This window comes from Astatotilapia calliptera, chromosome 2 (genome assembly GCF_900246225.1).
Source record: "Astatotilapia calliptera chromosome 2, fAstCal1.2, whole genome shotgun sequence".
NCBI lineage: Eukaryota > Metazoa > Chordata > Actinopteri > Cichliformes > Cichlidae > Astatotilapia > Astatotilapia calliptera.
Genome location: NC_039303.1, coordinates 33,297,368 through 33,314,858, shown reverse-complemented (window position 1 = coordinate 33,314,858; position 17,491 = coordinate 33,297,368). Strand labels below are relative to the sequence as shown.

Genomic DNA, 17,491 nt, shown 5'->3' with positions numbered 1-17,491 from the left:
CACTCTGGAAACCCGCTCCGCGTCCGGCTGGGAGATGAATGTCGGTCATTAAACAGTGACAGACTGGTCTCAACTATCAAACACCCCTCACGCGGTTTATGTAATAATTATTACGGCTTTTAAAGGGCAGTTAAAAATGGCAACTGGAATAAACGCTGCAGTCGTGCTAATTTTACTCATCATTAAGTACCACTGAAGGTTAAATAGGTCTCACTTGCCGAGATTTGTAGGTTTTTTCACATTTTAAGAAAAACACATATTCCCATAATGCACTCTGTTATCGGTTTGGTATGTTTGATTTGTTCACGTACACTTGCCGCCACCACCCTAATGAAATATACATATATCAGATGGCAATGGGAAAATTGTGAAACGATACATATTATATATTTAAAAATATTATATATTTAAAAATGAGTTGACAATTAAACCAGGCGCCACTTAGTGCCTGGTTTCATTTTGCGTGGATTAGATTCGAGGCCCTCTCTGTGTTATCGTCATGTTTGTTAATGACCAGTAGGCACAACAGCCGGACTACCGCGGTTAACAGACATTCACTCCCGCTCGTGCACTTTGGTCTAACCGGGGCCGCGCTTAAGGGCGCGTTCACGCTTCGCATCCAGTGTTTGTGAGCAAGAGCGACGATTCAATCGCCTTTTCAATTTCTACGAGACGCAGACGAATCCAGAGCTACAGCTATGGTAGGTTTAACACAGCCTTTTCGTACTTTTGTGTTTTTTATGCATTCTCGATGGCTTTTCTGCCTAATAATGACTCAGTTTAAGCCCGCGGGGAATTTTAACTGGGTTTAATTTGTAAGTGTTTTAGCGTCACTCGAGCCGGCTGTATGCCGCAGGAGCCTGTGCTAGCGCTTGGCTAGGCTGGGGAGCTGACTAGGAAACTGGATGGCTAATAATGCCGTAACGCAGTGTAGTCTTTCAGTGTTCGCATTCAGTGAACTTTCCGAGCGGCAATTTTCACACGATGGAGATAACAGACTAGGTTAATCACTAACGATTTTTTTTTTTTTAAGTAAAAGCCACTGGCGCCATTTCGTTCATCTCCCAAGTGTTTCGCCGACAAAAAGCCGCTTTATCAAGGGGCCCCTGTCTGAGTTAACGTCCGCACCGTTGCCATGACACTGCTCCGGTGTTTCCACTGCATCATGTTTCAGTTATTTCACCTGTGCTCGCCCGTGTTCCCGCATCACAGGGCTGCGGCGCTGGCAGGTGCAGCAGCACCCGTGCCTCCGGGGCTGCCCGGCTAGCTGTATTGTTAGCCGGAGTAGCTGCGTTACAGTGCAGCCAGAAATGACACCCATTTTGGCGCTAGCTGAAATTTTCTTCTTTGTCTGTACACGGCTCCCATACTGACGCTGTTGTTTTAAGTGCAGGTGCATTCGTAAAGCATTATTATTATATTATCCCACAGTGAGGGCAAAAGCACAAACCGCATGATTGTGGTGGAGGGACGCCGTGAGAATAAATGTGCGATTTGACAGACGACCGGTCCCTTTTAGAGCAGTTTTGCCTTATATAGCAAGCTAGCGTTCACATGTGCGTGTGCTGCATTCATGGCCCCACCCTGAATTTGGTGCAAAGACCATTTTGTTTGGGGCTGTATTTTTTTTATTTTTTATGTCTCAGCGATTAGATTGGACCTATCGCAACTGCCCCCCCGTAGCTTTACTCCGTTTCTTCAGGGAGGAACCGCATCTTTGACCGGATTATTACCGTTATGAAACACCAATTTGGCAGCGTTAGGGGCCGCTTACTAGAAGCTAGCGGGGCCGCTGTGTCTTCACGTTCGGCGCTGCGCATCTTTTATTTTGCGCTGCGCATCTAATTCATACAGCTGTTTACTCACGCGGGTCGGGGGGAAAATAAATAGATGTCTATTCATTCATTCATTCATATGTGAAACACTAGAGAAGCAGGGATAGTTTTCCCCCACCGCCCCCAAAGGGAAAAATAATGTTTATCTAAGTACTATCGCCATTTTCCTCGCTATCCTCACAGACGTGCACTAAATCACCCCGAGAGTCTAGACATAAGCCTGCCGTGGTCTTCCAGTGAAATTGTCCTGCAGCATAAAGGTGAGAGGCCTGTAATCCTGATAAGGAAGACTTGGACTGTGACTCCTTTGTACTGATTCAGTTGAACCTTGGCGTCAGTGATTATCATTAGATAAGATTAGAGCTGGGTCTGAGCGCAGTCATAACGGTTCCACAAAAAAAAAAAAAACTAGTACCATCTCTTTTTATTATTATTTAACAGTTGCAGGCCATGTTTGGTGGTTGTAGTCCTTATCCCTTCCTTCGAGGAAGAATGCAGTGAGATGACTGTGCTTTCTCATGTGCAAAATAGTGTGTGAACTTGACCAAACTGCAAAGGCACGGAGAAATGGTGCAGTACCAGTCTTACTTTATTAAGTAGGGCTGCTCACTGGTTAATTATTACTCTGGAATTCTCATTATCTTACAGGCCTTTAACGCCCTGAGCAAACATACAATGTCTGCCCCGGGCTGCTCCCCCAGTTTTCCATGTTTCCTGCCCCATTATTTCCTTTTCATTGTCTTTTTTTTCTCCCCCATTGCTTGGGGGATCTGTTTTTTTTTTTTTTTTCCTTTCCTGTAAGGGGCCTTAAACAGAGTCAGAAGACATGATTGTGACAGTGAACTTGGGTAGCCTGTATTATACATTTCAACAGAAGCTTCATTGTTCATGACTAAGGGCGACGCTGAAATGCTCAAATCCTGACCACACCCTCACCCACGTGGTCATCTTTATAGCAGAGATGCCTGTTGCGTGGAGAAAGGCCGAAGCTGGGTAATGTTTTATAACTGCTCGTCCAGTCATAGTCACAGAAGTGTAGACACACCTGTTAGCTGAACTTACAGGGTTTTTTTATGTTCAGTGTGGACTTTGGACAGTCTAGACTGGCCACAGTTTGCCGTTTTGTTTTCACTATTCCCTTGTTATATATTATTGAGGAAATTGTGTTTTTATGACAAAATCATCAGTGTTTATTTAATTGAAACTCGTGAAAATATTCAGTTTTGTTTTATCCAGCCCACATCTGGTAATCACCACATCTTTTGTGCGTTCAAGCCTTTTCATCAGTCACTGGGAGTGTTCCTGCTCTCTCTCTCTCTGTGTGATGGTCACATGCCACCCTCTCAGGCCATTCTTCAGCCTAACGATGTCTGTATTTACTGTAGTTGTCACGTTCGGCCTGTTGAAGACCACAGCCTCGCGTTGACGAAGCAGTGACTATAGAAAATGACAAAAACCCACCCTTTTGTTTGACTCAAGCTTAAAATACATTCAGTTCCTGTGCATCTCCTGCCAAGTTAAACAGTTACTGTAAAAATATACCATCACCTTTTATAGTAAATGCAGAGGTGCTGAAAAATTCCAGGGTTTTTTTTTTTTTTTTGAAGAAAAGAAATTCCAGCAGACCTGAAGCCATTTCTGCTTGGTTTGTATCAGGGAGGACACAATTATAATAAAAATGAACGTGGGTGTTTTACATGCCAAAATGTTCATGGCATTGTTTTTTGAAGAAACTCGTGCAGAGTCAGACAAACAAATTAATAATTATTCCAGTGATGGGCGAGGAAACAGGTTTCGGAACCTTTTTTGAACTTTCTCTGTTGGATGTTTTTCCAGTCTGAATAACATATTTGTGTAAACTATCTAGTGTTTGGTTTATGTTCTGAATGATCAAAAAGTTTTTTAATTCATTGTAAACAATTGAAATAAAAAGTATACTTTAAAAAAACATTAAAGCTACCTCAAGTGATGTATATGAACTTGGAACACTAAACAAAATGAAAAACAAATTTAGAGGAAATGGCTTTTTAGTTTTTAGTATTAGTTAGTTTGGTAAAACATTGTTATCACAACTTTCCTAATGAGGTAATATCCTGGATAACCTGTTTCTCTGTCAGATCCGCCTCTTGCTTTTCGCATCTGGTTTCAAAAGATGGTGATGGCAGAGACGCTTAGTTCAAGGCTTCATAACAAGCCTTCATAAACTAGTGGATGACATCAGTGGCTGCATCGATCTTTTATTATGTGGATAATACTCACATTTGAAAAGTTAAAGGCATTTTTTGCAGACTTGTTGATGAGTAGACGCATTAGTCAGTTCACATTAATAACATTTTGTTCTTAATTTTGTATTGTTCTCCGTATTTTGTGAATTATGAGTTATATACTGTACTGAAGCTATTCAGGCATGTTAGGGAATTACTTGAATTTTCAAGAGTTGTTTTAGGGCAGCTGTCGTGATTTTGATATATGAGACTCTGTATTAACACATGGTTCGATCCTTAGGCCTCCGGTGTGAAAGTCACAGATGAAGTCATCACGGTCTTCAATGACATGAAGGTGCGTAAGGCTCAGCCAAATGAGGACGAGAAGAAGAAGAGGAAGAAGGCCATCCTGTTCTGCCTGAGCAAGGACCTGAAGAACATTGTTCTGGACGACGGCAAAGAGATCCTCGTGGGCGACTTGGGAACCACAGTGCAGGACCCATACCAGCACTTTGTGAAGATGCTGCCCCCAAACGATTGCCGCTATGCTCTGTATGACGCCACCTACGAGACCAAAGAAACAAAGAAGGAGGACCTCGTCTTTATCTTCTGGTGAAAGCAACCGTTATTACACATTTAAAAGTTTTTGAGCTTCATTAAATTGACATTAGAGTTAAATTGTTTTCCTTACGTCACAGGGCTCCAGATAGCGCTCCCTTGAAGAGTAAGATGATCTATGCCAGCTCAAAAGATGCCATCAAGAGGAAATTTGAAGGTGAGTGTCTGGTTGTGATCAGAGAATCATCAGAAACAAGTATTCACACTTGATCTTGAACCACACTCAAACCTGAATTATGTAAACGCTCTCGAGACAACACAACAGAGGGTATCACCTGACTCTGCTGTCGCCCTCAGCTCACAAAGGATGAATGCATCTTTGAGTTAATTGTTTTAATATTGTTTTAATAATGTCAGTATTATAAGTGACGAGCCCTCAGTCCCCAGTATCACAATACTTTATTGATCCATAGGGAAATTATGTATTGGATGTTGTTGCTCATAGATGCGATGGGTGGATCCTTTAAATGTGGCCACATGTGAGCTTAAAGATGAAAATAAGATTTTTGGTGAGTAGAGACGCTGTTGCAATTGTGGTGTTTAGTGAGGGTGGATATAACTGTGAAACCCAGCACTGCACAAGACTTATGATTGTCATTTTATTAGCCAATGAGCTTTCTGATTCTAATAATGATCACAAGTTGCATGTTTTATTAATTAACATATGAAATTAGTGGTCAAGTCTGTAAAGTCATCTGGGATGTGTTTACTGAGGTCTCAGATTGAGGGAACAGAGGGTCATTTTCACAGTGCACTTCCATAAAGAGGTACCCCCTGCCGGGCTGCAGTCAGCCAGAGACGATCATGAAGTGAAACATGACTTGAAGTGTTTCTTTTGATCAATAAGTTTGCTGATGGTGTCGCACCCAGCTTTTATATGATTTTAAACTCATCATGGTCCCAGTATTTTATTAAGGTTAAAAACAAGATTTGTGACACAAGAAGGAGCTTTGTTTGTTGTTTTTTTGCAAGCCATAAAATGTTTAAGAACCACTGCCCTATGAGCAAATGCTTGGTGATGGTTGACATGAAGACGAAAGAAGAAAATGAAAAGAGGAGCAGAAAACACGAGAAACTAACAGGGCCAAGCTACAGGAGAGAGAAAAGACAAGAATTAATGGCATGCTGTAGTGGCATCTAATAGGGCTCAGTGCATCATGGGAAGTTCATCAGCAGTCTGAGTCTATAGCAGTGTAAGTGAGAGTGGTTCAGGGTCCGCTGATACAGCTCTAACCATCAAAAGGAAAGTTTAATGCTTGATCTTGTGAGCAGAGAGGAGTGTTTGTCCCCTGAACCCAACTGAGAGAGGAGTCTAATAGCTGAAGAATCTGGCTCCCATTTTACTTTTTAGAAACTCAGGAACCACAAGTAAGGCTGCAGTCTGAGAGGGGACTGCTGTATTGGGATAATATGATACCATGAGTTCTTTAAGAGCTCATTTGGGACTTTGTGTGTCTGTCCACCTTAGGTTTTTGTTTGTTTGTTTGTTTGTTTGTTATTTAAGTAATTTTGTATTAAAATGAAGTGGATTTGAAACGCTTCCAAATGTCAGGCATTGTTTGTAGGATGAGTGAATATTTTCTCCTGTTAAACTTGTTTGTCAGTGTACATTCATCAAATGAGCTCACCTGCTGAGTTTTTTCCCCCCTTGATGCATAACTCTGCCTGTCTATTTTGCAGGTATTAAGCACGAATGGCAGGTGAACGGTTTTGAAGATCTTAAAGACCGGCACACTCTGGCAGAAAAGCTCGGTGGCTCATCGGTAGTCAGTCTGGAAGGAGCTCCTTTATAAATATCCCTCCCCCTCTTCTCCGGCTTCGATTAAAGCCTTTCAGACACATCTGTCGGGTTTAGCTGTTCATTCCAGTGTGGTGTGGAGAAGGGCAAAAGCAGAACCAGCATCAATTCGTGGGACTCTCGGGGAGGGATATCATGGGTGGGTTTTTGGGGTCAAGTGACAGTTTTAAAAAACGACAACAACAAAAATAAAACAACAACGAATCAGACTGTCATTCCAGTTCATGCAACGTAAAGATTATGAACAAAACATAAAGGAAAACATTAAGATACAACTGAAGAAGGAAAATGATGACGATGATTAAAACTTAAATACACACAGTTCGTGTTTAAGGACAGGGTTTCATTCTTTCCAGGTTCCATTTGACTGACTGCAGAGAAAGAGACGGTCAGCAAACCTTCTAGTTTCCCAACCACTGAATCCTGACAGATAATTGTTCCAACTACGTTTTGTTTTTTTTGTTTTTTTTTGTTTTGTTTTGTTTTTTTTGCCAAACTTCTAGTTAAGTTTTGTAAGTGTGTATAGTTGAGTAGGTGTAGTAATGAACTAATTCATTTGATTGCAGGAGCTGTATAAAAACACTCTGGGGGAACACGGTTAAATATATATAATTTTTTTTCTTTGTTTTGTTATTCCATTGTTCTTTTTTTTGTTTTTGAAAGGTTCCAAAACTTGAGCAATTCCTTTATATTTCCAGTTCCGGGTGAGAAAAAAACATGACATTTGATGTAGTGAACAGACATTCCTTGTACTCGTTAAAACCAGGATTTCCTCAACTTAAAAACTTTGGTGTTATGAAGGTCTGATGGGGAGCGATGTGTATATGAAAGACCAGTGGTCAGAGTTTAGACTGAATACTGAATGGTGGATGTTTTGTATCGTCTCCTTATCTCTAATAAAAAGCACTAAACTACTGACACGTGCTGCTCTTGAGTTTGTTTACTCTCAACAGTGTTTTGGCTTTTTGATGATGTGTGACACAGAATTAGTTTTAGTAGCTACATGGTCATGGGGGACCAGTATTTAAAGCACAACCTGCATGTCCAGTCCAAGAAAATCTATATCATTTTGCATGAAAGTGTCCTATGTTCAGTTAATGTACTGAACAATATTTCTTGATGAAATATTCATGTTGAAAATCTTTACTGACATATTGCCAGCAAACGACAGTCGGTGAATACCAAAATAAACCCACTGAGGGCATGCTGTAAAATCAAAATGAAAAAACAAACACATAATGCAATGATCCAAATCCTAAACACAAAATTTATTCACAAAAGAACACAGGAAAGATTCCAGCTGATCATCAGCCTCTCATTTATTTTGTCTCATGGAGTCTCCAAATGTTTCCCGTTGGCGGTAGAATGACTGGTTCTTGCATAGCACGTTTCTACTCAAAGCAGGTATCAAAATGGCAACCTGCCAATTAACAGATGATCTGCTCTACCTCCTGAGCTTCAGCCACTCCCAAGTCTGGGCTGCAGGTCAGTTCAGCACCCGGACTCTACAGCTGTGAAGCCATACTGTTGTAATAGAAGCAGTATGTGATTTAGCAATGTCTTGCTGAAATATGCAAGCTTTCAATGAAGCTCCATCATGCAAAGATGAAGCAATGGAAGCATACATTGCTTCATCTTTGCATGATGGAGCTTTAAGCTAAATTTGTGGACTAAACAGTGAACTTTTTTAACAAACAATAATTTCTGGAAGTGCTCCTGAGCCTGTGCAGTGATTTCCATGACAGAATCGTGGGTGTTTTTAAAGCAGCGCTGCCTCAGTCCCCGAACATCACAGGCATGCAATATTCATTTTCAGCCTTGTTCCTTGTGCGCACAGATATCTTCAGATTCTCTTAATCTGTGGATGATAATATGTACTGTAGATAATGAAATATTCAAAAATCTTCACAATTTAGCCCAGCCTTTTTATTGTAAATAAAATATGGCTTTATGAGATTTGTTAACCGTTCTGTTTTTATTTGCATTTTACAGTGTCCTAACCTGGAATTTGGACTGCAGTTTCTGAGCCAGGTAGACAGCTCAGTTTACCTTAAAATGAGCCGGATCATAAAATAAATACAATAAAATCATGTAATTTAACACTAATGTCTTTAGTTTGCATAGCCATCCAGGTCACATGTTGACACTCCTGTGTTGGATTCCTCAGCCTAAAACAAGGAGTGCCGATCTTTTTTTAGTTCCTGGGCCACGTATAGCCGAAATTGTCTTAATCAGGATCAGTCTGCGAAACTATCTCTTAATAACCCTTAAAAAAAAAAACAAATGAAAAAAATTGCTTGTCTTTATTTAAGCGTAACAAATTTTAAGTAGATTTTGAAAATGTTCACATCTGAACATCTAAATGTGAACTACTGACACCCACCTAGCCTGAGATATCTTAATAAGAGTAAGACGTTTTTGCACATTACAAAGAAATGCTGCCATAATAACTGGCAGCTCATTACCTAAACTCTGCCCCACAATTAAAAAAAAAAGAAAAACAGCAACTTTTTATGGATTATTGACTTTAAAAACCACAATTTTCTGTCTTTAATGGTTCATTGTAGAGTGGAGTAGAGTCGGTCCCCTACCGATCACATGTTGAGTTTCTCGATCTCCAGCTTTGGGTAAGAAACTGAACCCAGTGCAAAAGAATGATAGTTAGAAAGTGCTTAAAAGCATAGACTAAAACAAATAAATGTGTGAGTGAATGTGGTTTGTAGTATAGAGTGCTTTGGTATGAGAACCGTCCAAAATGCACACCGCCTTCATTTTGCAAAGCCCGTCAGACAGGTTTGAGCCTCCGCTTGAGGCACGGCCTCTTCTGTTCTGCAGTTCTGCAGACTCCTCTAACTGGATCATCACTCCTCCACAGCGGCAGCAGGTGTTATGACCACAGGAGGGCAGCACAGCACCACTCCTGAACCAGAGTCAAGACTATGGACACACACAGTTATAAATCTCTGTTTATTAAAATATACCAAGCATTTTTTTAAAAATAAAATAAAGTCAAAACTCTGTGTTTCCAGTCCGGACCAAGAACAGCAAACGGTCTCTGCTCTCAAGATACCAAAAACCAAGTCCCCAAAGCCAGAGCAGGAAAGATGCAAATACAGCCTTGGTGGATTACATTTGTCCACAGTAGGAAAATAATGTGCAGCTACTGACACACACATGAGTTACAGTGTTTTTTCCCCCTCTTGTTAAAAGTGGCTTCTGTTAATGCTGTGGAAACACTGACTTATTAATCTGACTGCGAGTGAAAACATATTAAAAGATGCCGTTCTGATGATCTCACAGGCTGGTTTATTTAATAGGCCCAGAGGTTACAGGGAGCAAATTAAAGACAGGAGAGAAATAACTCAGTGTTGAAATGGATCAGATATTTGACCCTGTGTGTGTTTTTTTTAAGTCATTTTGAGCTTTATTGTGTTTTTCATGCTCTGCTTTAAACCTCCTGCCTTTGGTCTTTCTCAGTCCTGGACACAGTCTAGCCGGTTTCCATGAACCCAGTAACAGATCTGAGCGAACTTTAAAGGAGTGATGCGCACGGCCACATTGTAATCCCGGTTCTCGCCATCTATCTCCAGCCACTGGTGTCCAGAGAAGATGCCGATGACCTTCCTTTCCCAGCGCTCTAAGTTGTTGTCCCACACTCGGCCGTATACTCCAGAGCCACTGGCTCCAGGTCGGGCATCGCAGTGCTGATATATCAGGTCATTGGACTCTTCTTCCACGGGACAAAACCTGTACACGAGCTGCCCGGGCCTGTCGCTGTCGAAACCGGAGAAGTGGATACGATGGCCTGCCAGATCGTCAGAGGACGGAGCCACAGAGAGACGCATGAAGGGACGACGGTGAGGCCAACGCAGCTCCAGCAGGGCATAATCGAACTCCATGCTAACCTCCTGAGGACCCTGGATCCAGCCCTTTGGCACACGGGTGCGTCTCACCCGCACCCAGTGGACCAGAGGCTTCTTGGCAGAAGTGAAGTGTGTTTTTGTGCCGTTGATAGATGGAGGGATCAGGAAGCCCACCCTGAGCCTTCGCGCCCCATTGACATAATCCTTCCCATCATGCACACAGTGTGCAGCTGTAAGGACGTGCCGCTGAGACACGAGAACGCCGGTGCAGCCGGTGGAGATCCGCACAGCTGTGGAAAAGGGGTAATCCAACAGGAAGTTGTCACCTTGTATGTTAAAGCGGCCATCCGCTCCATAGATCTGCCGTCTCACACGCCTGGGCTTCACTCTCCAGGGCGAAGGGTGAGCTCCTCCTGACTCTGCGTCATCCTCCACATCTACCGTGGTGAGAGTGCGCGAGCCGTCGGCGTACAGGGTCTCGAATGCCAGTTTCTCCATGAGCTGCTCTTCCTGCTCTCCTCTGTGGAAGCAACTTGCGTTGCAGTGAGTGGTGAAATCCAGCTGAGCGTAAGCACTGAAGCGGGAGCGGGCGAGAGGCGTCGGAGCGTGAGGGACCAGCGTGGGGACGTGGGCTGGAGGAGGGTGGAGGAGAGAGAAGGTGAGGGGGAGCTGAAGAAACAGGTGAGTCAGGAGGGAGCTCCCAGACGGCGTCATCGTGGTGATGGAAAACACTGAAAGGACACAGAAAATGATCAGGCATCTCTGAGATCGCATGGATTCCTGCACGTTTGACAGGAACGACAAATGTGGAAAACATTCCCAAACAAGATGCCCCAGAAATACACAAACTCTAATCCCTTCATAAATCTGCACTTGTTTTCAGATGATTATTGATTGTAAATCACACCACAAGTGAGGTCAGCTTAGAAAGTTTTATGTTGCAACGCAGGCCTGAACTTCATGTGGTGTGGAGAGGCAACAATGAACCTCTTGTTCCTTCAATATAGATTACCAGGAAAATGGGATTTCAGCCCAGTGGAAGCAGAGACGTGGTTTAATGTATGACAAATTACAAAGAAAAGTCAGTGAAAGAGTCAGAAAAAAAAGCTCTAAAAAACTCACGTTTGTTAAACTTCTTTAACAAACTTGAGAGTTTTTAAAGGCACTCGGATGTAAGGAGGTATTTTTCATTAAACATTAACTATGTTACAGCGTACACAAGGCTTTCGGGCTTTCAGGGCAGATTAGCAGGGATAAGCAGACACTTGATCCCCTTTAAAGACTGTGGATCCCCAGGCACTCATGGCACGAAGAGAGCAGGTGTGTAAAAAAAGTGAAAAGGCTACAAGTCCAGGCAGGGCAGCAGAACAGAGCATTACTCCTAACTAAAGACAGGGTGGGGCCTGTCCACACACCTATGAGCTGCCCCATAAAGCACTGTAACGGAGGTAGAGCTGCAGCAAAGGGATCCTGTAAGCTGGGAAAGTACAAATATCCTTCCATGGCAGCTGTGAGGACATTCAAAGTGGTAACAGCCTGGGAAGACGTGTAATCCACGTTTTAGGGTGTAAAATAAATGAAATAGTTGTCTTTTCACAGCCTTTTGTTTAATGTTGAATGTTTTAGAGAACTATTTTGATAGAAAATAAATAAAGATGAAAACACGGGAAAAGACACATTAATCTGGAGGAAAGATGGTGGGAAAGGTGTGGCTTTGTGGCCACTGCAGTAACCTGAGATCATGGTGTGTCTTTGAGCAGACCAAGTGCAAACAGTTTTTGTATCGCATATCAAAGTCTAGCCCTTACAGGAAGTGAGTCCTGATGTTTGGATTTGTTTTTACTTATTTTGGTAAGCAGTTAGGATAAGATAAAGAAATGGCTGTGTCCTACATTACAAACAATCCATTTCCTTTTTTTACACTTAAAATATATTTATAGAGCTGTTATATCATATTTGTTGCCCTTTCTGCTGACCCCAGGTCTTTCCAGAAAAGAAGATTTTTAATCTCAATGAGATTTTTTAAAGCATATATAAAAATCACCTTGCCAAAAACTGATTTCAGCTTTTACCTTGTTCCTGAAATGTCTGGTTATCATTCGTGAGAGACTTGTTTAGCTGATTATAGGTCAACAAGTCATTTAGAACAGTTTAAATATCTACAATCATCCAAGGCAAGTATCTAAAACCCTGCAGAAAACTTCCCGATCAGCATCTGATCTAGTCCATATAGATCATATGCTGCAGTGAGATGGACCGTAGCTCAAAGTTTGCTTAAAAAACTTCTTAGAAAATCTTTCAACCACCTCATTCAGGAAATTGTTCACGTACAAAAATAATTCGTAAATGTGAATGTAACTCGAGTTTAGCGCTTTATGTGTCCCAGTAGAGACACAGCAGCAGTTCTCAGCCAAGCCTCCCATTATTACCTCCTGATTACAGATCGATAGTCCGTGTTTACATCCCAGTCAAGTTCTCCTCCCCATCAGACGACTCCTTCGGGATCATTTCCCCAGGTTGTCCTCCACCTCTGCGCTGACAGGTTAGCTACTTTCTCCCACCTCCGACAGGTAAATCTCATAGGCTCTTTTACAGCGCGTGCACATGCAGCTCCAGGTGTGGAGCGAGTCTCGGGGCGTGCCGTGAAACCTGCTCTGCTCAGCCTGAGCGCCACAAATAAAACCTCGAGCCTGAAAACAAGTGTTTTCTCTTCATGCACCGGCCGGCCTCGCGGTCCTAGTGCCCCTCAACTTCCCGCCTGCCAGGGTGCCGAGGGGCAGCACGCGCTGTAGTTTTACAGGTTTAATCATAAGACAAAGTTAAACGGACTTTTTGACTGAATGGTGCTGAATGGTACTGGTTTTAAACGGTTTATAAAGTTTTCCTTCTTTTAAAAAATACATGAAAAGTTTTACATGATAAATGTCAAATCACAAATCATCTTTCTACTGAATGTTCCTCAGGCTGCCCACAAATTTCAATTTAAAGCAAGAAAGTTTCGGTTCAATTCAATTTCATTCAATTTTAGCTAAATAACACCAAATCACAACAACAGTTGCCTCAAGGTGCTTCATATTGTAATACAATAATAGAGCAAAAACCCCAAAAATCAAACAACTCCCTTTGAGCAAGCAGTATATTGGCGACAGTACATATTGTAAATCTCCTAAGGCTTTCAGTTCTGGTCAGACATTTGCATGCACTCATTGTGGGCGTGAATGTCATGGTAATTTGGGGCTTTTTACAGCATGCATCTTTAATGACTCTAAAAAACAATGTGTGCATAAGTTTACGTTTATTTTAGATTGTGTCTCATTCACACAGGGTCACATACATACAATAATTTAAATCTTTTAAGTGGTGCAGAAGGTTCTACAATATCTCTAAACTTGTCCTGTTAGAGTCTCATTGGTGATCATAATTGAACACAACTGATAGCTTCTCTTTGCCAGCATGAAAAAGGATTTGTTTGACAGCACTCATTGTATCAACCAAAACTCAGAACAATGGGAAAGTCCAAGGACCTCAGTGAAGACATAAGAAGGAGAGCTGTAGATTTACACGTGCTTGGAAGGTCTCGCTGAGCCATTTCTAAACAACTGCAGATTTCAAGATCATCAGCTTAAAAAATAACATGTCAGTACCAGTTATTCTGATGTGTCACCACTTTTTTAAAGTCTGGTCTTCAAACTTCATGCCCATGGTGAGTGCACGTGAGCTGCCAAGCATAACTGTATATAAATCGCCAATAAAAGCAGCCTACTTTTTAAGTTTTTGTTATACATGTAATTATATGACTTAGTATTAAATATGTGAGCATTCTGTTTGTTGCATGGGGGAAATTATATAAGTCTCACTGGACATATAGTTTATATATGTCGTTTTGGAGGGAATGGGAAATTCCCTTTATTAGAAAAACTCTTTCTGTTTCTTTCCATAACACTCTCCCCACTGTAATATCTTTAGTGTAGCTCTGTTGTGACATGAAGACTTAACATTCACTTCCATGAATCACCATTCCTGATTACTGTTTCTCCTCTACCGACTTAGTCACAGAATATAAGTGTTCATTTTCATATCATAATAAGTGTCTGGTGTTGAGCTTTGTAGCCCACAGCTACACCATAGCAAGAAAAATCTTGTTCCTGGCATCACACTTTTCATGCGTGCCAAAAGATAGATAAATTTGAAGACCAACTTCAGCGCACTCAGACACTCTAGCTGGCAGGCAGACGACTGTTAGGGCATGTTAGCTGCAGAGTTCACCGCGTCCTCTGACCTTGATTTCCAGAGGTCTTTCGAATCTGTCAACCTGTGGAATTTGGGAAGCCCTGGAGTGACACTATTCGACGACTTGTTGCAGAAAACAGAGCTCCCAGTCACAGAGACGGTGCTTTCAGGGAAGCCAAAGAATCTCCCACCAAAGACAGAAGTCTGTCTGTCGCTGCTGTCCTCAGAGCAAATGTCACCCGAGAAGAACACCTACCCAACCCGCTCCTCATCTCTGTAATTAGACATTCAGCTGGTGCTCAGGGAGAACTATGGTGCTGACAGATTGAGTGTAAGGTATATTCCCTCTGAGATATGAAGGATGGTAAGAAAGATAGCATGCAAAAAGCTAGAGAAGTGTTGATGCAATTTCTGTAAGCAAGATGGTATCACTGCCTGTCTCTGTGCTACAGGCAGCGAGCACAAGAAGTTTTGTGTGTTTGCATGTGTGTGTTTGGCACCAAGCAGCTTGGCTTATGTTTCTCTCTGGAATTTCTCTCTTTCCGTCCTGTTCTTTTCAATGTTCCTCACAAAACATTCTGCTCAAATTAAACAGGGCAGAAGATGCACATGTTACCAGAAACATTATGTAAAATACTGTTTGCTTTCCTGCCAGCGCGGAGATGAGGAGATTAACACCCCTCTGCAAAGTATTGATTTCCAGACACCAACCCGTTAGCTTAGCTTACTACAAAGACTGGAATAAAGGGGTAATTTCTGTTCAGTCACATGACTGCTAACCACACAACAATAACTATGACTGCTGTTTTGGACGTGTGACACTATCAAGTGATCAGGCCCCAGTCAGACAGGCCTAGAGACCAGTCAGTGATCCCCTGGCAACCACAAATCTGTACTCCCAGTCTGGTTGGCAAGTGGTTGTCGGGAGTTTCAAGGTGAAATTGGTTGCAAAGATGGTTTAAAAACCTCACTGTGATTGCTTTGGGCACTAGCAAACGGAAGTTACCCACTTTTCTGCAAACATTCCCCAAGTACTCTCCAAGTGGTTGTGAAACTGTGAAAAATGCGATGCAAACTGGAAACGGAGACCATTTTCTTTCAAAGTAAAAGTTGCACTTTTTCAAATGTGTTGGCTGTAGCACTGCAGTACAGGTTTTAATGCTCTCAGTTTCCAGTTCGGATAGCATTTTTTACAGATCCACTATTTCCGTTCAATTTCAGTTCAGTTTTATTCATATAGCACCAAATCCTAACAACAGCTGCCTCAAGGTGCTTTATATTGTAAGGCAATGACCCTACAATAACACAACTACTGCTTGGTGAGTAGCTGGTGACTGTTTGCAGACAAGTTGGTGGCCTTCATGCAAATTACAGGCAAGTACTATAAAATACTATCAAAACTTGTAAATACCATCATAATATTGTTGTAAATCTATATTTTCAACCATCACTGCACATGTTGCATGCCAAATGTTTACATGCATGATTAGAAAGATAAACCACCAGTAATTATGCAGCCCAGCTGTACATAATTTTGTTATTAAGTGCAGTAATTAATACACAATCATTTAACATTATCAGGCATTTTTTATGAAACGTTGAATGCACAATCAAATATAAACTGTTGGCTCTGCAGTTTCCTGCAATTCAATAAGAACGATTTTATTTCTCTCCTTGATGATTGCTGCAGCCGGTGGTAATTTGTGTGCAAACAATGTGTGAGTGCAGTGTCAAAGGTCGTGTCAGTAGGTTGTATCATCTCCACTATGGCCATCGTTTAACCACAAGTGATAAAATCTACCAACAGACTCTACAGCTACCCAAAATCTCTGCAAAAGCTAAAGCATAATAATAACAATCATAGTTTGTATTTTTACACCACTTTAGAAGTTCCACAGATAACTTTTCACCTTCTACACTTAAAGCAAATTAAATAAATGTGATACAAGCAGTGAACTTTGGAGGTGCTGTGTGTGGACTAAGATAAAAGGTGTGATTTTACCTTTCAAAATATGAAAAAAAAAAATCCTTCAATTGAAGAAAAAAGGTGTGCTACTAGGTGTGTTAGCAAAAGCTAAAGTAGAATTAGAATAGAATAGAATAGAATAGAATAACCTTTATTGTCATTGTACAGAGTACAACGAAATTGGAGTGCCACTCCCTTGGTGCAAGTTTCAATAATAAATATAAATGTAAAATATAAAAAGTACAAAAAAAAACAATCGTAAGTACTCAAACAATAGTATGTACAATATATACAGGATAGCAGCATTAATATAATGACAGTATGAATAGCAGCATAATATAATGACAGTGACGGTATGGAATAGGTTCAATTGTTTTTGTGCTTATTTACTACGGTGATAGCTCTGGGAAAGAAGCTATCCCTGAATCTGTTTGTCCTGGTTTTATGTGACCTGTACCGTCGGCCTGACGGTAATAGTTCAAACAGTTGGTTGCTGGGGTGAGAGTGGTCCTCTAATTACAGTAGAGTAATATGCCCTTCAGAGGAAGTAGAAAACCTGATTTCCCCCAAAAGCTTTTATAGCCTGTATTTGTTCAGCTGTATTCAAATTTATTACACATGACTGAAACTCTCTGGTACAATTTACTCAGTTTGTTATCCTGCATAAATCAGTGTGTATAAAAAGCCTCCCAGTGTCCCACCTGTCTCCTGTTGGTAATGTGGTTGATTAGCAGATCGTTGTTAAGCACATGTTTCAAAGTTTGTCCATGGTTCAGTATTTAGGAAAAGGAACAGCCGCTATATTCAGTTAAAGGAAGAAGCTGTTAAAAAAAAAACAGATGGTGGTGATATATCTTTCCTTTCTGAAACCATTTGTTATGCTTGCCAGCATTAGTTCAATTCTTTAAGCTGTACCTGCCGATTCTGGTCAAAGGTCACAAAGGGCTAAAGCCTGGAAACCAAGCTGCCAGCTTTGG

General features: G+C 41.4%; 2 protein-coding genes across 3 annotated transcripts; one reads left to right on the top strand and one right to left on the bottom strand.

The window, feature by feature from the left end:
• Positions 1 to 517: 517 nt before the first annotated feature.
• Positions 518 to 7,373, top strand: cfl1 (cofilin 1). Its single transcript, XM_026144103.1, has 4 exons — positions 518 to 701; positions 4,341 to 4,651; positions 4,738 to 4,814; positions 6,338 to 7,373. The coding sequence occupies exons 1-4, from the start codon at positions 699 to 701 to the stop codon at positions 6,448 to 6,450; spliced, it is 504 nt and encodes a 167-aa protein (XP_025999888.1). The 5' UTR covers positions 518 to 698; the 3' UTR covers positions 6,451 to 7,373.
• Positions 7,374 to 9,741: 2,368 nt separating this feature from the next.
• prss23 (serine protease 23) lies at positions 9,742 to 14,792 on the bottom strand. 2 transcript variants are annotated; one of them, XM_026144088.1, is made up of 2 exons: positions 14,598 to 14,792; positions 9,742 to 11,049 (listed from the first exon to the last, which is right to left on the bottom strand). In XM_026144088.1, exon 2 carries the CDS (start codon positions 11,030 to 11,032, stop codon positions 9,929 to 9,931), a length of 1,104 nt encoding a protein of 367 aa, XP_025999873.1. In that variant the 5' UTR covers positions 11,033 to 11,049; positions 14,598 to 14,792; the 3' UTR covers positions 9,742 to 9,928. The 2 variants fall into 2 exon arrangements, with proteins under 2 accessions (XP_025999873.1, XP_025999864.1); XM_026144079.1 differs by lacking the exon at positions 14,598 to 14,792 and adding an exon at positions 12,748 to 13,011.
• Positions 14,793 to 17,491: the final 2,699 nt, after the last annotated feature.

Excerpts from the sequence above, each read along its gene's own strand:
- prss23 (XM_026144088.1), bottom strand. The coding sequence starts at position 11,032 with ATGACGCCGTCTGGGAGCTCCCTCCTGACTCACCTGTTTCTTCAGCTC.
- cfl1 (XM_026144103.1), top strand. Across the intron at positions 4,652-4,737 it reads GACCTCGTCTTTATCTTCTG|GGCTCCAGATAGCGCTCCCT; the intron begins GTGAAAGCAACC and ends CTTACGTCACAG. Across the intron at positions 4,815-6,337 it reads CATCAAGAGGAAATTTGAAG|GTATTAAGCACGAATGGCAG; the intron begins GTGAGTGTCTGG and ends TCTATTTTGCAG.